Here is a 25615-nt window from a genome sequence, read left to right as displayed (position 1 = left end):
CTATGTGATAACATGTTGATATTATAAATAATATATAAATATATATTTTATATAAAACATAAATAGTATGTTATATATGATAAATAAATATGCGATATAATATTATATAAATATATATTTCACTATATATGTATATTTAAGGTTGAACTTAGATCAGTGTATCATAGACAAAGGTTCTTTTGACCAATACAAAAACCAAAAAAAAATAAAAACACCTTGCTTCAATCATTTCTGCCCGCTGAACTATGTTGTTCACTTAACACCCGTTAGAACCTTCCTAAGTGCCAGATCCTGTGAGGTTATGAGGACGGAGAAGCCATGTTCCCTGTTCTCAGGGTGTGTGGTCCTGGTGGGGGATTGCACAGCATGCATTCAGCACACACATGTGACTCTAAGAAGGAGTACCGTGAGAATGTGTGTTAATTCCTAAGGCAGAAGCAGCACGTGTCCTTCTTTCTCTACAGTAGGCTCCACCCAGTCTCCTCCAGAGGTATTGTAGAAATGAGTTTCTGGAAACCGTCCATGAGCACGAGGAAGGCCGCTGCTGGGCTCTATGATAGTGAATGCTCTTAGGTTCGAGTGGGAAAGCATGCTCGTTCTGTGTATGTACACACACATGAAAGTTGTGTGTGAGTGTGTTAAGGGGTGTGTAAGCCCCTAATGAAGCTGGGGTTCAAGATGTCTATGAAAAATTCTCGAAATGTATGCCCATATCTTCCTCACAGGCTCAGCCTCCAACTTCAGCTTTTTCCGATGGATGAAGTCCCTCTTGATGCCCTCCTGCAGGTCTGTGCCCATGGGGGCTGGTACAAGGGTGGACAAGTGGCCCAGTCTTGGGAGGTGCCCAGGAGTCTTGTTTCTGGCTGTGCTTGGGCCTAGACTGTGGTGTAGAACTTGACAATGGAGAAGCTCTGAGTGGCTGGTGTTTGCTCCTTATGGTCCTCACACTCAGTACCCAGCACTTACTCCTCACTGTCCTCACTCAGTACCTAGCACTCACACTTCACTGTCCTCACACTCAGTACCCAGGACCTGCTCCTCATGGTCCTCCATACTCAGTACCCAGCACTCACTCCTCCCGGTCCTCACTCAGTACGTAGCACTCTCTCCTCACTATCCTGCACGCCTCTTTCCCAGCTTTGGCTCCTCAGAACCTCCTACAGGCTCATGCCCTCTCCCTTCAGAAGTCTTTCTGAGCCAAGCCTTCATCTAGAGTCTGAATATTGGGTGACAGGTCACCAGAGCTGATCTCAGGAGTTGATGGTCTGAGTCACATTCCCACCAGTACTTAATCAGGTCCAAGATCAAAGCCTAAGGGAATGTGAAATTGGATCTCATGTTTCCCATCTCAGCTCAAAGGTGGCTGGTGTCATTGTACTCGTGACAGACACTATAAGTCAAGTATGGGCACGGATGAGACACTGTGAAGGACTGCAGTAAGCCTGGCATGTGTGCGCAGGTGCAAACACATGTGCACACACACACACACACACACACACACACACACACACACACACACACAGAGGAACGGGGACCTTATCCTGAAGAGAATGTTCCCTGATGCTCCTTCCCTCTGGTTCCTTCCCACCCTAGTAGGAAGCCCAAACTTCCTCATCTTTTAAGGCCTCAGGGTTCTGGAAATGGCTTCTGCCCCATGTCCCCTTTTACTGCCAGTGAGAAGCCAAAGCTGAAGGCCAGGCAAGCCCGAGCAGAATACAGCCCAGGGCTTATTTGATTTCATCTTGATGGTTTGGTTTTGAAACTCTAGACGTGTGGGTCATGTTTGCCAATATCTGCACCTTCCACGCCCAGTCATTGCTAATGAAATTAGGACCCGTTCCCATTGATTCCAGATGTAGGTGTGGATCCTTTCTCCTTCTTTGTGTTTCCCCCCTAGGGTTTTTTTTTTTTTTTTTTTTTGTGTGTGTGTGTGTGTGTGTGTGTGTGGTAAAACACACATAAAATGTATCATCTTAATCATCTGTAAGTGCATATTCATGGTATTAAATACAATCATAGTGTCATATAGTCATTGTCACTACTCATCTCCAGAATCCAAACTCTATGAACCATCACTCCGCACTCCCTGACATCCTTTTTTCTTTTTAATTATATGTACTGGAGAAGGGAGTATATGCACATGAGTGTAGGTGCCTTAGGAGGCCAGAGTTATTAGATTCCTCTGGAACTGGAGTTACAGGCAGTTGTAAGCTGCCCGACTTGAGTGCTGGGAACAGAACTCGGGTCCTCTGCAAGAGCAATGCTTTCTCTTAGCTACCGAGCCATCTCTCCAGCCCCTACCCCTGCATCCTTGTTGAGACAGCGCTCTGAAAATACTGTTAATCTGTTCAAGTTGGCACAGGGAGTGAGAATTCGGTGCGATAGCTTGGGAGGACAGAGGGAGAGGTGTAAGGTTATGGAAACAAAGGGAGGAGTCGAGATGTGAGGGCCCGGAAATGGAGGATGGGAATAGAGTGAGAGCCTGTCTGTCAGCCGCATTTCCTGGCTGCTGTATGTCCTCCTTGGAGCTGTGGTGGGTGTGGGGTAACCTCTGCCTCTCTTCCTGTCTGAGGCATGAGGCTGGATGGCCCAGGTCGCAGCACACCTACCCAGATCTCTTTCCCCCATAACCTAGTACTGAGAGAAAGTGGATTAAGTGGAAATAGATTTGGTATAGAAGCCGCCTACAAAATTTTAAGCTTCAAATGTGTGGGTGGGGATATTTGGTAAAATCTGATTTACGAGAATGTATTTAGTCATTTCTGGCTTGAAAGCCTAAAAAAAAAATGGCGGTGGAGTTTACCACAGTAAATTCAGCTGTACTCTGAATTCCTAGGATGACACCATCAAGGTCCCTGTGTTAGGAGGGTGTTCCTAGGAAAAGACAGCCCCTTGGTTGGAACAGAAGTTACTCCACACGGCTCCTCCCTCAGTACCCAGCTCTGGACTAGTGAAGTGGAGTGTGGAGCCTTGGCCAAGTCCACATCAAACTTGCTGGCCCCACCACAGCTCCTGGGTGTGTTTTGTGATGATTTAGGAGTGGGAAGGGCCAAGAAGTGGCTTAAAAATAGAAATTGGTAGCTTTGCTTTCTGCCTTGTAGCTTTGACTTTTTCTAAAACGTCCTTCAGAACCAAGGGCGTGCCACTGTTAAGTGTGTTTGGGCAGGAGGGTTTGCTGTGTCCTGTCCTCTATTATACCTGTACCTCACGGTTACTCTGTGAGGTCAACCCTGACTTTTAGAAGGCTGTCTTCCCGGGAGCCATAGCAACTGTCCAGATGAGAGTCTGCAAGCCGTTCTAGGAAGCTGGTTTCCCTGAATCCAGAAGAATGCATGGCTTTTGCCTGTTCAAAACAAAACAAAACATGTATGCTTGTCTAGTGTGGCATTTTGGCCACTTCTGTTTTGCAGATTCCACTCTTACAGAAGCAAATTCAGTTTTTAGGAACTCTTAGCCTAACTCCTATAGATATGTTCTCAACAAATGACTGTAGCGCCTGGATCATGTGATCGGATGCTTTCCAGAGTCAGCGAACACTGCTGCTTAAGTTCTACCTTAGACATCTGTCTTTTCACATTGCTCTTGATCTTTTTACATCCCTGATTTGAGCACTTGAATGTTACTCTGAGGGAAAGATGTTCAGAGGAACTTTGTGCTTCTGTGAGAACTCAACAACCTGACAGGCTATGGACCTGGAAGGGCCATGGAGGGGTAAGAAAACAGGCCTGTGGAGACAGAGGCATCCCGAGGCCACTAACTGATGAGGGACAGAGATTAGAGCAGTAATGCTTTCCCCAGCCCCTAATCCCTTCCTCAGGAACCAGCCTGGAACATGATCTTCACTGGTGTGTCCACCTGGATGTGCGAAGGCTGGTGTCAGTGGACTCTGAAGCTGGGCTTCTCTTTGTCCTTACCAGTTTGGTCCCCAAAGCCTTGGCGCTTGACCCCTTAGCTGTTTGCGAAGTAAACTTGGTGCCTTGGAAACCACTCCTCACTCAACTAACTTCTTTCCTTCCTTCCTTCCTTCTTTCCTTCCTTCCTTCCTTTTTTCCTTCTTTATTCTCTTCCCTTTCTTTCTTCCCTTTCTTTCTTTTTTCTCCCTCTCTCTCCTTCCTTCCTTCTTTTTTATAGAATATCTTTTGTTTGTTTTTCTGTTGATAATTTCATGCATGTAATCAATGCGTCTTGATCATGTGTACCCAGTCCCCCGGGTACCTGCAGCACACCCCCCCCCCTTCCCATCTCATGTCCTCTCCTTCTTCTGTAACAGCCCTGAATCCAGTAAGTGTTGCCCGTTGGAATGGCCATTGATCTTGTTGACTTGACTGTGTGTGAGCAATCCCAGCTGCAGTGAGCTCATGAGTGCCATGTCCAAAGGACAGTATTTCACGGTACCCCTCCCTATTCTCTGGCTCCTTCATTCTGCTCCTCTTGCTTATGCTCCCTCAGCCTTGGTGACAAGGATTGATACAGACATCTCATCTAGGGCTTAGTGCTCAATAGACACTCATTCTCAGTACTCTGACCAGTTATGAGTCTTTGTATTAAGGGATGCCCGCTGCAGAGCGAAGCTTCTCTGGCTAAGGTGGAGGGCAGCTAATCTGTGTAAATAAGCAATAAACTTATAAGGCTGTTTGCCAACAGGTTCTTCAGTAAAACAACAGCAGAAGCTTCCTCCCTGGGTCCTGTAACCTCCTAAGCCATGACTCTCCACCAGGTTTATGGTACTAAGCCTTAATTCTTTCCTGTGGAGCAGGCTCAAATCCAATCCAAAAGCAGTGGGTTACACCCACAACCTTCCCGCCATTACTGCAGCCATAGGCACATCCTGTCTGGAAAGGAGGCATTGCAGTATGCAAGGTTGGCTGTAGGGATACCACGGATACCTTTTCTCCCCAGCAGCCTGTGTAACACCTCAACTCACTTCCTAGTGACTCAGAGTGGTTTCTCTCTCCACTCTTCTCCAGTCTGTAGATTTGCCACTCCGTTGTCTCGTTTGGCAAGAGCACAAGGAAAAGTTACAGAACTCTCGCAACACCGTCTTCAGTGTGGGCCTCTCTTATCGGAAAGCACATTTTTATACTGTCCCACTTAAGAACAGTTAGTGTTACTCTCTTCACTTGCCGCCATGTCTCCTACTTTGAGTTCACACACTGTTATAGTTCTCAACAGTTATGTTTTAAACATTTGAATACAGGCTGAATGTTAGGACAGCTGGCGTTTGCACAGTGTCTCTATGCAGGGAAGACTGGCTTCCACTGCTCATCTGCGTCTTCCTCTCTTCTCCCCATCCGTTGTCTCCCACTGAAGGAGCCTGAGGTCCACCCGGGAGCAGATCATCTTGGCACCATCCCCAGCCAAGGTTGCCACGGCAATGACTCAGCTTACCCAGGAGAACACAGACTTTGCCACCCGAGATCGCTACCACCATTCGTCCCTCGTGAGTCGGGAACAGCTGATGCCTCCCTACTAGACCCTTGCTGGACTCCTCCTTTCTAGAAGCTGCCCTGGAGATGGGGGACCCAAATCTCAGAACCTTTGGAAACTGCTTCTACCAATGAGAAACCCCAAGACTGGTCTTCCCTCACAGCCTTGGATGGCAGAAATCACCTTCTAGTCTGAACTGGCTTGTCTCACCAGACTCTAGGTGTGGCCATGGCTTCCACATGTACCCAACCTGAACAGCCCACAGGCTACCAGGGTGATCATTTGACATCAAGACAATCAGATGTGGAGAACCAAAACCAGATTTCTTATTGTAAGGGGCACAATAAATACTTATTTTAATTTTATTGTTTTTTTTTTAAAGTATATGCTACACTTACATTTGGTTCTAAGTCACAAAGTATAATTATATGCAGGATAAAAGTCTCCTTCTTCTCATCTGCTTGGTGCCCATCCCCCACCACAGAGGCAACCACTTCTCACACACACAGCAGCCATCTCTTTACACATAGGAAAGGGGGTTCTTGTACCTTCCTATCCACAAATGCAGTCTGCATATACATGCTCCACAGCATCTTGCCTTGGAAGCATTTCCACGATGGTGCTTACACAGTTTCCTCATGAGGTCGCGATGTCTGAATACTCCATCATTTATTCAATCAGTCTCAGGATGACGGCATTTTGATTCATTCTGATTTTCTTGCTATTACAGACGCTTCTGCAATGAGTCAGTCATTATGTTTAAATGTGTGCACAGTCGGGAAGGGTACCTGCAGATAAGTCTTCAGAAGGAGAACGCAGGATCAGCGGGAATGTGCATTTGTGGGCTGTTAGTGTTTGGAGAAGTGCTTTTTAGTTAAAGGGTCAAATAACAGGCCAGGCAGACATGGTAGTCACCTGGAATCCCAGGACTCGAGAGATGGAGACAATCTGGGCTGTGTAACAAGACCCTTTATCAAAGCGGGTGGAGGGAAGAGAAGGAAAGAAATGATTATGAATTGCCTAACCTTGACTGGTGTTGTTAGAAATGTGTGTAGTCCCCGACTCCCCGACACCTTTGCAGCTGTTTTGTGACCTGAATAGCGTGAGGTGACAGAACTCTTGGTTCCTCTGTGAGCTGGGCCTGGCACTCTTCATGAGTATCCAGCACTGGGGCCCAGGCTTCCTGGTAAGTTGAGCCCCTGGCCCAGGCTCCAGTTCCACTGAGCATGGAGGGATGGACTGCTGGGTCTCTTTAGACTCTTCTGTACACTTTCCTGAGATGCTGTGCTGACCTTGCCTGCGGCATGGGCTGCACATCTTTAACAAATGCTACCCACAATTCAGTGTGGGATACACTGTGAACACATTTTATAAAACACCTGTATATTAGAAGGGAAGGTGTGGTGATATATGTGTACCCTAATAAAATTTGCCTGAAGATCAGAGAGACAAAGGAACAAGCCACTGCCACGTCTCACCTCACCAATTCCACAAATCCTCTGACTGAAATCCTCTGAGTCCTCACCCGAAAGACTCCAGTTGAAAAAGCCTCTAGTTCCTGTCTCTTCACACCCTATATACCTTTCTCCACCTAGCCATCACTTCCTGGGATTAAAGGCCTGTGTGCTTCCCAGTACTGGGATTAAAGCTTTGTGCTACCACTGCCTGGCTCTGTTTCTCTCCTAGACTGAGTCAATCTCATGTAGTCCAGGGTGGCTTTGAACTCAGAGATTCAGATGGATCTCTGCCTCCCGAGTGCTAGGATTAAAGGTGTGTGCCACCACTGCCTGACCTCTATGTCTAATCTAGTGGCTTGTTCTATTCTCTGATCCTCAGGCAAATTTTATTAGGGTACACAATATATCACCACAGGAAGGCTTAGAGTAGATGAGGGCTGAGAAGGGCATGAGGGGTGAGCTAAAACTTAGAACCTTCTTCTCTTCTGGAAAACAAGATCTCATTCGCTACATCTGAAAACGATACCCAGCTTTACTTAAAGAACAAATGTCTGAGCACCTTTAGACACTTTGAAAGAGTGCAGACTTTGGGATGGAATGAACTTGTGGGAATGGAAACACCATAAAAAGAGCCAGCAAGCTGGCCTGTCGAGGGGATTTGCCGCCGAGCCTGACCACCTGAGGGCGATTCCCAGAGTCCACATGATAAAAGGGGAGAACCAACTTTTACAAGTTATCCTCTGACTTCCACAGGTGTGCTGTGATGTACACCACACATGAGCATGCACACACACACACACACACACACACACACACACACACACACACACAGAGAATAAAAAAACAAAAGACAGACTGAGGGGCTAGAGAAATGGCTTAGTGTTTGAGCTCACAAGTACCTGTAACTCCAATTCCAGAGGATCCCGTGCCTGCTGTCCTGCATGGGTACTTGCATGCATGCAGCACACATAACCTCATTTAGGCACACACATTCACACAAAGCTTTTAAATATTTTTAAAGGCTGGACAGGCTGGAGAGAGGGTTCAGTGGTTAAGAACGCTTCTTGCTCTTCTAAAGGACCCAGGCTCAATTCCCAGGACCTGTGTGGTGGCTTACAACTGTCTGTAACTCTAGTTCTAGGGGATAGAGACCCTCTCCTGGCCTTCGTTTGCACCAGAGAAGGTAGTATACAGCCACACAGGCAGGCTAACATCAATACACATAAAGTACAAAACGGACAGGCTGAGCTGCGCATGGTCAATAACAAACAGCACTTAGGAGGCTGAGGTAGGAGATGTGAAATAAAGCCAACTGTTCATGAAAAGCCGAGGGCAGTGATCCCTGAGGACTTGTTTTGTTTTTGTTTCATTGACAGGGTCTTAATGTGGTTCAGGTTAGCCTGGAACTCACTTTGTAGCCCAGGCTAGCATTGAACTTGTAGTCCTCTGGCCTCAGCGGCCATATCTGAAGGCCCTTTTAAAGAAGAACCTGTATTCATGAAGTTTCCTGTGGCCACTGTAATTAATCACACAGACCAGATGCCTTTAAAAACAGCAGGAATACATTTTTCTTCCTAACTGTGGAGTATAGGAATTTCAAGTCAGTCTTACTGAGTCAAAAACCAAGGCCAAGAAGCAGGATTGAAACCCCCCCCCCCACACACACACACACACAAGCTCTGGAGGAATTTGTTTTGTGCTTTCTCTAGTTTTGGTGGCTGCCAGCATTCCTGGATTTGTGACCACGTCACTGCAATTCAAAGCCAACACCACAAGTCACAGCTCCCATGCATTGCCTTCTGGGGACGTGTGAAGTCCATCTTCATTTTTATCTGTTTTATAATGAGGCCCAAGATAACCTAGACTGAGCCTTGATTTAATCACATTTGCAAATGCATTTTTGACGTGAGGAGACATTGGCAGGGCCTGAGAAACAGGACATGGTATCTTTGGGATCATTTTCTGCCCATCACAGAAGACTTTGGCTGCTTCTGCTTTTTCTGTTTTGAGTTCTGCACGCCAGTCTAAAAGAGCAACCACTCTGAAGAAAAAGGCAGTGAGCTGGAATATCCACAGAGCTTGAATAAGATGATCCCAAGACCACAAACAATGCACAGAGACTCAAGAAGAGCATCCTTAGTCCGATGTGATTCATCTTACAGAGAGAAGAAAAAGAGCGGACCCGGTCATTATGATAATTGGAAACTGTATGCTCAGTGTTGGGACACCAAAATGAATAGCTCAGTGTTGTGGGGCAAGGGCAGGTAGTAAGCAGGCTGAACCTCTAATAGGATCCAAAGTTCTTGTATTTAACCCCAGCTAGATCACATAGTTGTAACATCTATCAGGCCTCAGCCTAGGTTCCTTGGAAAGTAAATGTTTACAAGCTACCACTTTAATAAAGAGTGAGAGGCAGAAGTGAGAGGAGAGAGAAACGAGGCAGAAAGGACAGATTGACAGCCACGCAGGAGCTTTTGAAGGGTCCGAGAGACTACAGAACACCTGTCTCAAGACCCTCTTCCAGATGGAGAAGGAGTCAGAATTTATCTCTTGGTTCCTATTTCCCCAAACTAAAGGGGGAGCCCAGGTGGACATTGGCCACCTGCACTTATAATGTGCACATGCGTGAGTGCCTAACAGTTCTGTGTGAAGAGAGCCTGTCTGAAGTCTACCTGGAAGGAGTCAACCAGCTGAGATGGAACCAGTGGCCTGACCACTGACAGGTGGTGTAGATGGGACCTCAGATGGTGCATTAACAAGTGTCATATAAAACCCATATATTGCAGGTCTCTACGACGACGACTAAACATGCCCGTCAGTGGCTCATTCAGACAAGGTTTGTGTATGTATTAGTCATGGTTCTTTAGAGGAACAGAACTGAATATATAAGATATCAGAATATCAAATGGAGTTAGAGGCAGCTGTGAGCTGTCTGATATGGGTGCTGAGACTTGAACTCAGGTCCTCTGCAAGAGTGGAATAGCTCTCTTAGCCACCCAGCCACCTTTCCAGTCCATTCTCTGGGGCGGGGTGCAACGCTTCGGTTGACAAGTAGTAGATAAACACAGCTGATGTCAGCAGTTTGAGTCAAGGCCCCTGGTGTCTAATCATTTCCTCTTGAGTCTAAACTCTAACCCCAAAGTCCCTTCAATAAGGAGTCAGAACCAAGGCCCAGTCCGCCTTGTCACCAATAGCATGTGAAAAGAGAGGTGACAACTTCACAATCCTTACCATTCAACTCAGTGAACTAATGAGCATGGGGACTGATGAACTAATCGAACCCAGGGCCTCATGCATGGTAGGCAAGCACTCTTCCAACTGAGTGCTACATCCCCAGCCCAACTTTCTACTGCTGCTGCAACAAATTCACTGTCTTGAAACAACAAAAATATGTTCTCTTACAGTTATAGAGGTCAGAAGTCCAAAATGAGTCTTGATGAAATAAATTGATGGTGCAAACAGAGCCATGGTCTCTAGAGCAGTGGTTCTCAACCTGTGGGTCTTGACACCCTTAACTAACCTCCAAAAATAATTACATTATGATTCATAACAGGAAAATTACAGTTATGAAGTAGCAATGAAAATAATGTTATAGTTGGGGGGGTTCACCACAACATGAGGAGCTGTATAAAAGGGTCACAGCATTAGGGAGGGTGAGGATCACTGCACTAGAGGCTCTAGAGGAGTTGATTGATTCCTCCAGCTTCTAGGAACTGCTTTTATTCCTTGCTCTTGTGCCTTCCACCTTTACCCCAGCCATCAGCAAGCATACTGTCTCCAGGCTCTGCTTCTCCATCACAGCTCTTTTTCTGACTCTCCTGTCTCCCTCTTCTGCTTTTAGGGGGCCCTTGTGATTATTCTGGACCCACCTAGTAACCCAGCATAATCTCCCCATCTCAGAATCTGTAGTCATATGTGCCCAGATCTCTTTGCTATGTCAGTCACATATCCACAGGTTCCAGGCATGAGGATGCAGCCATATTTGAGGGGCATCCTCTGCCTGCCGTATCTGATATGCTTAGGTGCAGAGGAGAATGATGCTTCACTTAGGAAATGGCTGAATATATGTCCAAGGGACTCAGCAGACAGCCAAACCCTTTGCTTCAAGAGGACCTCAGGATTGCTGGGGAGACAAGGGAGGCAGGAACCCAGATTGGGAAGTGAATGTGAAACCATGTTTGTTAGACAATATGGGAAGAAAGGCTGAGAAGGTGGCTTAGTATGTAAGAGGCCTTGCTGTGCAAGCATGAGGATCTGAGTTCAAATCCCCCACACCCACATAAAAGCCAGGTGAAGCCTCCTCACACATGCATAGAAGTGTGAACACACACGTGTGTGTATGTATCACCCATGTACATATACAACACACACACACACACACACACACACACACACACACACGCGCGCACACACACACACACTTAAAAATTTAAATAATAAAAGATGTATAAACCTTAAAACAGAAAAGAAAATACAAAAAGGCTTTTGAACCAAGGAACAAGAGGCACAGAAATAAATAAGATGCCATTCAGAAAAAGCAGACTCACTTCAGTCTACCAACTGGTCTACCTCTTTCTTTAGGTGGGCTTACTGGTCTACTTCTTTTTTTTTTTTTTAGGTGGGCTTACTGGTCTACCTCTTTCTTTAGGTGGGCTTACTGGTCTACCTCTTTCTTTTAGGTGCATTTACTAATGTAAACTTTATGTTACCCTGGCTCTAGTACAATTACTAGTTTTGTGACCTTGAGCATGCTTTTTTCATTTGTCTCTGTGAGATGATGATGGAAATTCCTACCAGCTAGTACATAGAGTTCTGAGTACTAAATGAAGCGAGACTTTTATAAAAATAATTTGTTTGAGGAGATAAAGATGGGGGAGTGGGCAGTAGTGTTAAGAGCCACCCCCACTAATTAAGTCAGTTACTGTGGGCAGCGTAGGAAGAATAAAAACCTCACACAAACTGCAATGCTTCTTGGCACTAGCTAGCCTGGAATTTCAGAGCCAAGTGGAGCCCTGCTGCTCCAGGAGGCCATGTGGCATTTTGTGAGCCACAGACCTAGCAGGACACCTTCGCCAGCCAACAGCAGATCTGGGGCATGTCCAGCTCAGAGCAGGGAGAACCACAGAACTCTACCCTTACTCTGCCCTCGGCCTGTCAGATTCTTCTGGTCCCTTCCTATCCCCTACACACCTCTCTCAGTCTTCTCTCTGATCTGCCTAGAGCCTTGAGAATTTTTCTTTCTCGTTCTTCTGAGCCAGGGTAGATTCCAGAACAAGCATCCATCTCCTGGACTACCTTAATCCCTTCTAGTCTTGTCTCCCTGGAGTGCATAGGTGCCTGAGAAGAGAGGCTTGGTGTGGTGGTGGCATGCACTGGAGTTTCTCTATGCTGTCCTCACTCCTCCAGAGAAAGGGGAACCAGAGAAATCCCACTAAATCTGCCCAGCACACCCGTATCTTGGAAATATACATGGGCTCCTTTAGGGAAATTATCAGCAGAAATAGTTGCCAGTTCTCAGCTGAGGCATGGAAGGCCTGTAATTGGGTTTTGCTTTTGTTTTTACTCTTTGGGGGCCTGCCATCCATCTCCCAGATAAATACATGGAGACTTATTCTTTCTTATGAATGACTGGCCTTAGCTTGGCTTGTTTCTAGCCAGGTTTTCTTAACTTAAACTGTCCCATCTACCTTTTGCCTCTGGGATTTTACCTTTCTCTATTCTATATAGCTTTCTTTCCTTCTTACTCCATGGTTAGCTGGGTGGCTGGCCCCTGGTGTCCTCCTCTCCTCCTTTTCTGGCTCCTCCTTCTTTTTCTCCTGAGCCTCAATTTCTCCTATTTATTCTTTCTGCCTGGCATCCCTGTCTACCCATCTCCTGCCTAGCTATTAGCCATTCAGCTCTTTATTGGATCAATCAGATGTTTTAGACAGGCAAAGTAACACAGCTTTACAGAATTAAACAAATGCAACATAAAAGAATGCAACACATCTTTGCATCATTAAACAAATATTCCACAGAATAAATGAATGTGACACACCTTAAGCTAATATTCCACAATAGAGTCCTAAGCCCCTAACTCTTGCTGAGGTATTCTTAGGAGGGCCATATCCAGGAAAAAGAACAGATAGCAAGGAAGACCCCCACCAGGGTCAGGAGTCCCCCCGCTGGCTGTGCTCCTGGAAGAGTAGCCCATCTCACAACATTGAGGCTGGTGCCATCTCTCTATGCCCTGGGTATGATGGACTGAGCTGAGTGAATGACAGTGATTACTCCCATCATTCATGGAGTGACGGGCATAGCCTCCTTTTAAGAGAGGGAGAGTGGGACCTAAAATAATGGGTAGCCTGTATTTCTTTATCCTCTAAGATACTCTGTTTGGGGGCTAAAGAGATGGCTCAGTGGTTAAAAGCCCTTCTGCTCGCTGCAGAGGACCAGAGTTTGGTTCCCATCACCCACATGGCACCCAGACCCTTCTGGAACCCCAGCTCAAGAGGCTCCAACACCCTCTTTTGGCTTCTTTGGGCACCTGCCTCACACACACACACACACACACACACACACACACACATTTAAACAAAAATATTTAAAAATTTTAATTTTATTTTTAGTTGAGAGGAGTATATATTGTGTGATGACATACATATCAGCCTGTGTTGAGGCCAGAGGACAACTTTGTGTAGTGGGTCCTGGGAATTAAACTCTGGTCATCAGGCTTGGCTGCAAGCATCTTTACCTGCTGAGCCACAGTCATCTCAAAGTCACTTTCTTTCTCTTTTATTTGATGATACAATAACAACAACAACAACTATGTGTGTGTGTGTGCATGTGTTTGTACACATGCATGCGTGTACCTGTGTTCCTGATCAGTTTTGCTAAAGAAGGAACTATATTAGAACCTAGACTTACCAAGTGTGGAGACTGCCTTGACGTATGGGCCATGTGGCGTACATCAGAGTCACTTGGGGAAACCCTATGAGCAGGTGACATCTCAGAGGATTAGCAGTCATTCCCCAGCCACCAGCAGGAGGGCCTAGTGAGTGCTGATTAGTGAGATGTATCAGAGAGCATGTATGTTAGGAGGCTGGATAGAGCAAACACAAATACAGCCACCCAACTGAATGTCACAAAGACTGGTGCCCCAAATGGTGGCATCAATTTGTACTTGAACACTTCTGACATAGGCATCTTTGTGGTTTTGTATCAGTCAGGGCCCATGTGCTGGTATAATAAAGATCCATGAGCCTCAGTGACTTGACACTAAATGCATTCCAGCCTGTGTTACCGTCTGTTAAAAGTCAGAGGGAGAGCAAGGCTCTGTAATCGCACCAGAGAGACATAGGCTTCTTCAACATCTCTGCCCTCAGCGGACAGGTAAGAGAAGATAGCACCAGGAGGGTACCAGGGAGGTGAGGAAATCAGGACTGAAAGGGCCTGTGTTACCTTCTCCTGTGTTCATTGGTCAGACTAGACACACCATCTATCTGACTGAAAGACAGGCTGGGAAATACAGGCCAGCTGGGTGCTGAGGGCAGGGAGGAATGGGCTTTAGAGGACATCGGGTCTGTTCTGTCACTGTGCTCCAGGACAAAACCAGATGGACCACGGTCCTTACTGATGAGAATCTCCCGATCTGCCTTGAGTGGGTTTGTGTCTTCACTCACTCATCCAGTGACACAGCTGTCTTCATGTCATGCTTGGAACTCCATTTTCGGGACTCTCTAGAGCCCTTAAAACCCAGTGTGGTGATCTGCACTGATAGTCCGAGCCATTCAGTTGAACCCAGAAGCTTGGGACCAGCCTCGGATAGTAGAATTTCATCTCAAAACTGAAGTGAAGCCTGTGACCATTCTAATTGATGGCAAGGTTTTTATTTGGTTTCTGAGAGAACCTAAAACTATTTGGAACCGAATCTGGTTCCAAAGTGATTGGAAGCTAAATTGAATCATAAAGTGATTCGCCAAGCTAAATTGTCTTTGTTGAGTGTGAAAAAAAAAAAATTAGTCTGTCTCAGCACATTTTGAAGCTTCACAGTGTTGTTGGAACAATTGCACAAGCCTCCCAAGGTACTGAGTTTGAAGGAATGCCATTTATTTAGAGACATTTCAGTAAACTGAGTATGTGATTGACTTTGTAACTTTAGTTTACACGCTCTTATTTATTTATGTATATACTGGCCTTCTTTTGCCTTGTTGAAAATTATCACCATGTGTAATTTTAAGTATTCTTTTTTTTTCTTGTTATGTGTAAATGTTGTTGTTGTATTATAAAACTTTTCCTGGGGAGACACAACACACACATCTACTCACCCCAGATAGGGATCCCACCACAGTACAGATTTCACCAAAGTCCAACTTGGTGAACCGTGAATTTTATCGGGGTTATTTACAGGGATATGGGTGAGGGGTCACTCACAGGAGCAGAAATAACTCAAAGACAGCTGCATTGCCAGAGCCCAGCCCAGCATGGGGACAGCTCACAAAGCTGGGAACCTGGAGCACACTGCACAGCCTGCAGGCAGCTCAATAGATGGGACAGTGTACTTTCCAGATGCCTCAGTTGGTCTACACCTCTTCCAGGCAGCTCATCTGGCTTCTGTTTCTTGCAGGCAGCTGGTCTGGTCTGAGTCTTCTTTGCAGCTTGGCTTATCCTGGAGGGACTCTCAAGCAGTCATTATTACTTACTCTGTCAGGGAGGGGCCTAGTGAATCTGGTCAGTTTCAGGTACTTCCGAAAGCTGTTTTTTGTTTACTTTCCTACTTAAGGAGCTTCCATTACAGGATGGAATGTTCCAATCTCTGAGGAAATTTTATACAACAGATATGTGGGCATGTGTGATTGCATATTCATATGTGTGTGTGTGTACGTGTGAAGGCCTGAAGATGATGTCGGAAACCCTCCTGGTTTCCTACCTTACTTACTAAGCAGAGTCTCTCAACCCAACCCAGAGCTCACTCATATGGCTGGCGCCAGTTTTTTCTGAAGCTGAAATTACAGGCAAGCTGCCATGTTAACCCAGCATGTCCCTGTGTTCTGAAGAACCCAATTCCACTCATCATGCTTGGCAGCAAAACCACTGAGCCATATCTCCAACCCAATTTTAATTACCCTTGATGCGCCCTGTCAACCTAGCCAACCCATCATAGATTCATTCAGTTACTCAGTATTTTCTGAGTGTCTACATGCGCCACATTTTTTCTTTATTCACCTCTGATACTTGATGACCACCATTGCTCTCATGGCAGCCTGAGGCCCCACATACAGAGTGTTCTAAGATGAAGAGGCAAGAATTGAGTGCAGCTCTCAAGAGGCCAGCTGGCATTGGAATAGGCTGTACTTGGATGGTGCCACCAAAACCTTTTGAGAATAGTCACTGTAGTGACTTGTAACTGGTCTCCCTACCCCTTGCTCTGTTTTCTAATCTGTCCTCCATGCCTTAGCTTTTAAACACCGAGAGATCAATGGAGTCCAAGCCCTTGGTGTTGCCTCGCCATTTTTCCTACACCTTTGTCCTTTTCCCTTCCAAGCAGATGCTTTCCCTGTTCAAATTCTACACTAAAAACAATACAGCTCCCTCACTCCGGACCCTGTAGTTACTGGCCCAACTCACTCTGTCCACCAAACCCAACCCTCTTGAGACATTCTCTCAGCCAGCTGGCCTTTATCGCTCACTCCTCTCCTCTCCCAACACTCTCTGTATCACCCCGGGAGGATGCAGCACCTCTGTATTAGTCCTCCGTTAGAATTTCTGTTCTAGCTGGATGTGATAGCTCATGCCTATAAATCCCAAAAGCCAGGAGACTGAAGCAGGGGGATTGCCATGAATTTAAGGCTAGCCTGGTCTCATAGCAAGTACCAAGCCAACAAGGGTTTCATAGCAAGACCCTGTCTCAAAATGAAAGAAAAAAAATAACATTCTCTGTTTGCTTTGCTTGGGAAACCCTGAAGCATCCTTCAGGAGAACAGTCTAATGGCTGAAGCTAAATCTCAGAATTAGAGCACTTGGTATTTATGTAAAATAACTTAGAGTAAACAAACTGACTCCATCCTTTCTCCTAATCTGCTAGCTGTCACAGCTAGGGACTATCTCTTTCTTTTTATTTTATTTTATGTGTATGGGTGTTTTGCCTGTATGTGTGTCTGTGTACTACGTGTGTGCAGTACCCATAGAGGCCAGAAGAGGGAGAGCATCAAATCCCTGTCACTGGATTTATAGATAGTTGTAAATAGCCCCATGGGTGCTGGGAAACAAATACAACAAATTTGCAAGAACAGCAAGTGCTCTTCACCACTGAGGCATCTCTCCAGACACACACACACACTCACACACTCACACTCTCACACACATACACACACACTCACACCACACACACACACTCACACACACATTCACACACTCACACACACACATCTTGCTCATCTTGCCAGAGCCTAGCATGACGCCTACTTGTGCAGAGTAGATTTACAGCAACTGCTTCTCAAATGACCGTACCGATTGTCACTCTGGATTACCGGCCGATGCACAGAGTCTCTGTTTCCTTACACAGTGGGTAGGAGTGGTTTCACCTGCGCTGTATGTTAGAATTGTTGGGGGAGCTCGTAAGGAATGCTGATGATGTCCAAGCCCCATGGCTGGGGAGTCTGGTTTAGTAAAAGAATTCTCTGCAGTAGAACTTTGTGAAAAAGCCAATCCCCCCCCACCCCCCCCCCTCACAAGTCTATTGTCCAGACATTGCTCTGATGTCCATTTTTCAGACTCTGCCTAGTTCCTCCATCTCTCAGGAAGCTCTTGGAGTTCTTCCCCGGACACTCCTGTACATGTGGCATATGCGTGGGGCCTTCTTGAATGGCTCTCTGTCATCTGGCCACACCATCAGAGACTGGGGAAGTGTATTCCACAGACCTAGGAGAAATGCATTTAGTTCTGTGTCAACCAGCAGTTAAGCAAAAGGACTAGAAAGGAAAAGAGTAAAAATATGGAGAAGTTGATTGGAAAAAGGCATACACAGAGGAAAGAGGCTGAGGAAGGGGTGGAGGAGAGGATGGTCCAGAGGCACTCGAACATAAAGAAAAACTGAGATGCCCAGAAACTGACCCACAGGCAAAACACCTCTGAACAGACAGCAGCACTTGGCTAGGGTCCAGCAGAATTCGGGGAGGATGGAAACTTCCAGGCTCATGTTGAGTGGGGTGGAGCAGAGTGGCCAGGGGAATGGCAGATCTGGGCTGCAGGAAGGTGAGTGTGTAGCACTAATGTGAGCTTGGACTGAGTGGGAGGAGAAAGCATTGCAAAAGCAACTTTTTGCAGCTTTGGAGACTGGTCCTGGATCTGGCTCTTGAGAAGTGCCCAACGATTGTTGATGACTGAACACTCTAATCTCTCTGCCCACAATGGGACTCTGGGCTTTCTGCTCCTTCCCTGGGGCCCTGGCCACTTTGCCCAGTGTCCCGGCATCCCAGGAATTTCCCTGCTGTTCCAGGGAGGATGTTTCATGCTGCAAGGTTTTGCAAAATAGAGGTTTATCAGAATCCTATTGCACCAGAGGAGAATGTTCCAGGCTCCTTGACGTTTACAGTGTGTAACTGATTTTATCGGGGGAATGTTGTTTGGAGTGGAGTGGCCTTCTCCAATGGGTAGACAAGAAACGGAAGGTCATTTGAGGATCCACCCCAAGCTGTGTAAGTTGGTTTTCAGCATTGATGTACATAAGGCTTGGGACCCTGGCCAAACCATGAGCAACCCTTCCTCCCTGGAGGAGGTCCCAGCCAGTTTCCAGAGGGACTGGGTGTTTACATTCTCACCTTGGCCCTGAAGGGCAAAAGCCCTAAGCCTAGCACTGATCTGCAGAGAAACAGCAAGGAAAGGCTCTCTAGCCATAGCTTAACTCTGTCTGGACAAAAGCAGACCATTCCTGACATTCCAGAAAGGGGACAATAAGGCTTCTCCTGGGGGGATTGAAAATACAGAAGGGGGTTTATTCCAAAGGCCCTCTGCTTCCTGGAACTCCAAGCAAAACAGCATAGAAGCAGCATGTGTTCCATGAGAAGCTGGGTTCTGCCTCTTCTAGTTCAATTCCTGGGAGGTTGGGTCAGCTCTGCAGCTGGCCTGCAGTGGGCCTTCTGAGATCTTTGGGCGGAGGAAGGTGCCAAAAGGCATGCAGAGACCCAGTCTGGGATGGAAAGGGGGGAGTAGACAAGAGAGGTCAGATGTCTTTGTCCCTAGTGGAAGGGTAGTAAGCCTCTTTGTAGTGGATAAGGTTGAGCTGCCTCAAGAGCAGCTGCTGACCAGCTGAGGAACACTCTTGCATGTCCCCACCACACCAGTCTGGGTGGGTTCCTGACAGGTCTAAATCATGTCACTACAGCTATTTATACCCTTTGTGTTCTAACTTCTAGAATATGTGGATGTGATCTTATTTGAAAATAGGCTTTGTTGATGTAATCAAGTTAAAATAAGGCCATACTGGATTCCAGAAGGCCCTAAACCACTGTCCAGGTCCTTAGGAGAAGGCATAGAGAGGGGACGTGCCCATGTCATGCTGGGGGCACAGACTGCAAACCAAGGATTGCTGGGTACCACTAGATGCTAGGAAGAGGTGAGAGCGGTTCCTGCCTTAGACCCCGCAGTCAGAATCCTGTCGGAGGATGAATTCCCGTCCTAAGTTTCCCCGTGTTGATGGTACCTTGGTAGGAAACTAGCTGCATGTTCTCCCCAGTCTCACATCCCTCTAGCCCATCACTTCAGTCCTTTCATCTCACAGGTAGCCTTATCCCCTTACTCAGGAAATTGAGGTCCTGAGGCAGAGATTTGGACCCTTGGCTGGACCCTGGTCTCCCTGCTCCATCCTCTCTTCCGGTCCTTACACCCACTGCAACCTGCATCCCCTCCGACATCCCCTCCTGCATCCTCTGCCTTCCCATCATCACCTTTACATCTTGTCCTTCTCCCTTCCAAGCAGATGCTTTCCCTGTCCAAATTCTGCACTGAAAACAACACAGCTCCCTCACTCCTCACCCCTGTAGTTACTGGCCCAACTCACTCTGTCCACCAAAGCCAACCCTCTTGAGACATTCTCTCAGCCAGCTGGGTTTCACCTCTCACTCCTCTGCAAGCCTCTCATGTGGCTTCTGTTCCAGTCACCCTTCTTGTTATGATCCCTGGTCACAAAACGTTGCCAAAGCAATGGATTCTCTCAGTCTTTGCCTTACTTGACCTTCTTGGGGGTGATACACTGTTGACCACACCCTCCTTCTCTTGGCTCTGATGATACTACCACCACCCACTCACCAACCCCCCCACCCTCCACCCCTACTCTCCTCCACCCTCTCCATGGATCCACTCCAGTCTCCTTCTGGCTGGGCCTTCTCTCTAGGGCATGTCATGTCAGGCTCTCTAGAACTCATGTTTGGGGCTCTTTGACTAAAAGTTCTCCCTTCCATAGGTGATCTCCTCCCCTTCTACTTCGATTGAGACCTCAGACTTGGACTTCTCTCAGCTCCAAGTCCACAGGCTCAAAGGTATACTTGACACTGCCACATGGATGTCTCCCGGTCACCTGGGACCAATGCCCAAAACCCAGTCAATGGTCTTGACTTCAAAGACCTACTGCTCATACCTTGTCCTCTCTTCCTTGTGAACGGCACCAGCGTCTACCCACCTATACAAGACAGAAACTCGGGAAGCCTTGGCCACCATTGCTCGTGGATTTTTACTTCCCACGACCTCTCAAACACATAGCATCCTTGGAACTTGCTGCTGTTACTCCTGTCAGAGAACTGTCCTTTCCTCACTCTACTTGAAGATACCAGCTCTCATTTCTGAACCATTCCTCTCATCACTGAATGATGATGTCCAATTGTGTATCATGTCACCCCTCGCCCTTCCCCTTGTACCCCACTGTCACCAATCTCTACTGTACCCCATCTCTCTTAGCTAAAATCTGATCGTGTCTTCCTAATCTCTTAAAGCATAGATTCTCTACACAATGCTATTACCAGCAGGGCTTCTCAAGTGTGCCCACTGTGCTCCTGGGCATCCCTGGTCTAAGCAGCCTCCCAGTCTTAGGGCTGGGTCACCTCCCTGCTCTTCCTTGTTCACTGTGCTCCAGCCATGCTGGATTTCTTCTCTCACTTTTTTTTTAATTTAAAGTCTTATTTTATATGTATGGGTATTTCATCTGCTTGTCTGTCTATGCATCACATTCGTGGAGTGCCTGTGAAGACAGAAGAGGACATCAGATCTTCTGGAACTGGAGTTATAGACAGCTACAAGCCTCCACGTGGGTGCTGGGGATTGAACCCAGGTCCTCCGGAAGAGCAGCCAGTGCTCTTAACCTCTGAGCCATCTCTCCAGCTCCTGGTTTTCTTTTTTCTTTACATTCATCTTATTCCAAGTCTTCCTGCATTCAGGCTTGTGCATATTCTTCCAGTTCCCTATGGACCTGGCTAACAACTTGGACAGCGATCAGATCATGGCTCAACCTCATTTTACAGGGGCATGGCATGATGTCCTGAGTGCTCTTCTTCAGGGCCCTTCCACAGACACAGGTTTACAGGGAGGCTCTTGTGATGGTTGTCTCCTTCAGACCTTTAAGCTCTGAGGTCAGAGACTCCCACGCCCAGCACGGAGCCAGGCACAGGGTAATCCCAGAATATTTATTGAATGACTAAATAAAAGGAGGCATTGTGTCGGGTTCTATTGGTAAAGGATGAGTAAAGTGCAGAGTTCCAAGAAAGCAGCTCATAAATTGAGTGGGAGGAGAGACAAGCAGATGAGAAGATGAATAAACAAGACCCAGGATGGCTTAGCATGAGAAACTGGCTAGCCTTCCACAATGATGCCTAAAGCCAGCCCTTTGCCCCCAGGCTAAGCTCAATTCAAGTGTCTGTTGACTAAGTTGCCCACCTCTGGAACCACCCCCCCAGTCACCAGAATCTTGGGCATCCCGGGAATGGTCTGCCATGCAGTCGCCATTGGATCCCAGCCTTGGCAATGCTGTCCTGTGCTGCCACACATGCTCAGGGGCAGAGTGGGCACACTTGAGAGGCCCTGCTGGTAACAGCACTGTGTCGAGAGCACACTGGTGCTCAGAAGAGCTCTTGGTGACCTCATCATATCCTCAGACCAACCCTGGGGAGGCATCGGAAGGTGATGGATTTTCTTCTCAATGGACAATTGGGGACACTGAAGTCAAGAGCGATCACTTGACTTGGCTGAGGAATGGGAACAGCTTAGGGACAGAACTTGAAGGAAACCCAAGGTCCTCTCTGCTGACCAGTGGGCAGAGGGCATGCTGCACTGAAGCCTGTTCTGCTTATTCACTTTGGGGCATCATATGTAAACTACAGAACATCTAAGTAGCTGGGCCGGGAGAGATCACCTGATTCACTACCCTTTTTATACAAAGAAGGAAACTCTGGTGCTCCCTTTCCCTTCCACGCCCCCTGACGCCAGGTGGTAGACATTGTTAGCAGTCCACCTGAACCTCTCCTCCTCCTCCTCCTCTTTGCCTTTGTGTCTAGGCCCCGTTTCCCAGCTTCCTTCCCAGTTGGGTGAAGCCTATTGTCGTATTCTCCCTAGTGGACTGGAAGAGGAAGTGAGGCCTGCCCCTCCCAGGTCTGGCTCATCAGAGTTCCTCCTGCTTACCTCAATGTTCTTTTCACCTCTGGCTGATTGCAAGGCTGACTCCCAAAGCAAAGCTGGAAGCCGTGTATTACAGAATGGCAGAGCCAGCAGATTGCAGACCCCTAAAAGAGTCTGAGAAGGAGCCACCTCACAGACCTCACATCGGAGTGGAAGGCTGTTAAGTGAACAAGAAGGAAACATCATGGGGTTAAGCTGCTGAACGAAGGAAACTTTCTGTTTGCAAGTTTCTGTCCTAAGCATGGCCTCCTTGCTGATTCCTCTTGCTTTGTCCCAGGAGAGTCCTAGTTGTTACTGCAAACCAAGGCATGAGCGCTTTGACGCCATGTAGTATCGGGAGGCAGACACTAGATTCCTGTCGACTTCCCTGATAGCCCATGGTGTACCCCCACACCTACCTCTGCAGCCCTAGCCCACAGATCCCTCGAGTCTGGCCTGAGATGTTTTCAGTCTTGATCAACAAAGAGACTCCCAAGGCTGGACCAGATCTGTGAGACCATCTTATTTCTGCTCCTGGCTCCCGAGAGAAGCTCTTCTAGGTCATCTGAGATGATCAGGACTCTTGTCTGTGTTTTTATATTCCAGGGGAAGAGACACCAAGCCCCAAAAGGCAGTGACTAGAAGGATTGCTGGTGGCGTTCTTCAGAAACCTACCCGCCAGAAAGGGCCATTTCCCTTGGTATAAAGCTGCAGTTATATACCAAAGTCCACGCTAACCTCCAGGCTCCTCTAGTTCCTAGGTACCTGTTATGAATATCAAAGCCCCCACACTAGCCTTCTGGTCCTTCTCTCACACACACCCCCCCCACGATGCTAGCTCCCAGGCTGTCCAATCCCTCCTCCCACCCTGCAGCTACCTGTTCTCAGTGGGGTTTTCCCGCTCTTGCTTCACCCCCTCATTCTTTCCCCATGATTTTTCTCTGCTCCCAAGGCCGGTGTTCTCCTCTTGTATCCCTCTGTCCCTAAGAGGGAGCCATGGCTGCTTTGGACTTCCCAAAGGCCTCTGGTTATTTTTTTTTTTTTCTTTCAGATTTACAGTACACCTTTCTTTCAACTGCACCCACGGAGCGGTCCAGTTTGGTGGTTTCACTGTGCCCCACTTATATGTCCTTAGGCACCTGTTTCAACAGCCTTGCCCCTGCACCGTAAAACATCAGGGACAGAACATTCCTTAGCAATCATCTAGGACAGTCTGTTTTATAGATGAAGAAGGTAAGGCCCAGATCAGTTCAACGGTGGTAAAATCAGGAGAAGAAGCAGTTTCTAAGACCAGACTGACTGCTGTTTGCAAGTTTCTGTCCTAAGTATGGCCTCCCTGCTGATTCCTCTTGCTTTGTCCCAGGAGAGGAAAAGGTAGTAGGACCCATCTACACTGTGGTCAACTTTTGCAGGGTCTGCCTTGGGTCTCCCCCTTTATCCACTGGTTAAGCTGGTGGTTACTCTGAATGTTCCATTGACTTAGATGGTAGAGAGATTAGAGAGATAAATCTGATGCATAATGGGAGGAGCAGGTGGCAGGTGCAATGCCCTGGGGCATCCATCGCCAGGAAAGGTGAGATTCCCAAGTGAGCTTTCTGAATGCACAAACCTTCCTGTTTGCCTGAAAGGGTGACTTGGTCTTTGGCTAGTCTTCCTTTCTACTGAAGGGAGGGAGCTGTAGAGACCAGAGCCTCTGAGCACAGTGTACTAGCCTGCTGGAGCTTGTCCAGCTGGGTCTGGACTGCGACATAGTCCTACCCGTTAACAGGAGCTGTGTCCAAAGATGTTGAGCTGGGTCCATGCTCGGATTTATTTATTTATTTATTTATTTATTTATTTATTTATTTATTTATTTATTTATCTATCTATTTATCTATTTATCTATCTATCTATCTATCTATTTATCTATTTATCTATCTATTTATCTATCTATCTATCTATCTATTTATTTATTATTTATTATTTATTTATTTATTGAAAGATCTGAACACTTTGTGTGAGACCTGAAAAGTTAGGTTTCTTTTGTGCTTCCATGAACCCAAACCCAAACCCCAATTCTCTGCTCTTTGCTCACTGGTCTAAGGCAAGCTCGTTTATACCTAGCATCCTTTGTTTTCTGCCAAATGACTCACTCATACTGAGTCACCAGAAAATGGGTCTAGGCCCATCGACAGCTGCCCTGGACATTCTGATCTCCGTCCCCTGGAGGTGGGTCATGGAGGCTTGGAGACAGAGAGAGGCAGAGAAATGGGGAAAAGAGACAAGCCCATTTCCTGAGCACTTGGTAAACAAAGGACCCCAGCACATCTGAGAGCATCCCAAGGGAGCTGTGGTTTTCATTTTGGTTGAGACATTGTCTGAATTATTGACAACTGTAAACTATGAGGCAAGAATGAAGCCACATGGTCGTTCAGTGAGAAATCCTTTAATTGTTGCTTCTCCTACAGCCTTAAGCAAGTTGTTTCCCCATCTTGAGCTGCTCTTTTTTTTTTTTTTTTTTTTTTTTCTTACAAACAAAGAGATTTGGGTCCTAAATTTTGGACATTGTATCATTTGTTTTCTAGGGGCGGGGAACTTTTTAACCAGCAAATTTACTGACACCCAATCTTGCAACATCTCCCTTTCTAAAGATTTCCTTTCAACTTCAGTGTAGGCTGTGTATCGTTTTTTTTGTTTCATTTGCAAATTGCCGTCCTTTTCCTAGCTGTGGGTTTGCCCCTCCCCCAGCCTCAGTTCACAGTTTTCTTTTTCCCGTGGCCTGTTGGAGTGTCCCAGCAGCGACATCTCCGCAGAACTCCGGTGTAAGCCAAAGACAGTGACAGCATGGGAAGGGAAGAAAGCTTGTGAACCTCAAAGAAGATGAGGGTTCCCGCCTCAGACACCCAGGGTGGCTGACACAAGCTTATCACTAGCCCTGGGGACCCAAAAGGGCAACGGTGGATTGGGGCCTCTTTAGAGCCTTAAGGGCAGCGCAGGCGCATGGTGCGGAGCAGGGTCTAGGCTCCACTTCTCTGTCCTCTGAAATCACGCTGTATATTCACCTGGTATCCATTACATTGCCAGGACCTACTTTTCACAGACCTACTGTGTGACTAAAGAGCTGGGAAAGTGCC

The 25615-nt window shown here is 46.9% G+C and overlaps 1 protein-coding gene across 2 annotated transcripts in view; it reads left to right on the top strand.

Moving 5' to 3' along the window:
• The window catches only part of Slc12a8 (solute carrier family 12 member 8), a 133378-nt gene extending 127586 nt beyond the window's left edge, over window positions 1–5792 (top strand). For both annotated transcript variants that reach the window (XM_059277132.1, XM_059277131.1), the window contains 2 exons: window positions 726–786; window positions 5311–5792. In XM_059277132.1, the coding sequence (XP_059133115.1) occupies window positions 726–786; window positions 5311–5473 (224 nt within the window). In that variant the 3' untranslated portion in view covers window positions 5474–5792. The remainder of the gene's footprint in view (window positions 1–725; window positions 787–5310) is intronic.
• Window positions 5793–25615: the final 19823 nt, after the last annotated feature.

This window comes from Peromyscus eremicus, chromosome 12 (genome assembly GCF_949786415.1).
Source record: "Peromyscus eremicus chromosome 12, PerEre_H2_v1, whole genome shotgun sequence".
In the NCBI taxonomy this organism is placed as follows: Eukaryota; Metazoa; Chordata; class Mammalia; order Rodentia; family Cricetidae; genus Peromyscus; species Peromyscus eremicus.
Note: the sequence above shows the minus strand (reverse complement) of the source record. Positions and strands in the feature narration are given on the sequence as shown.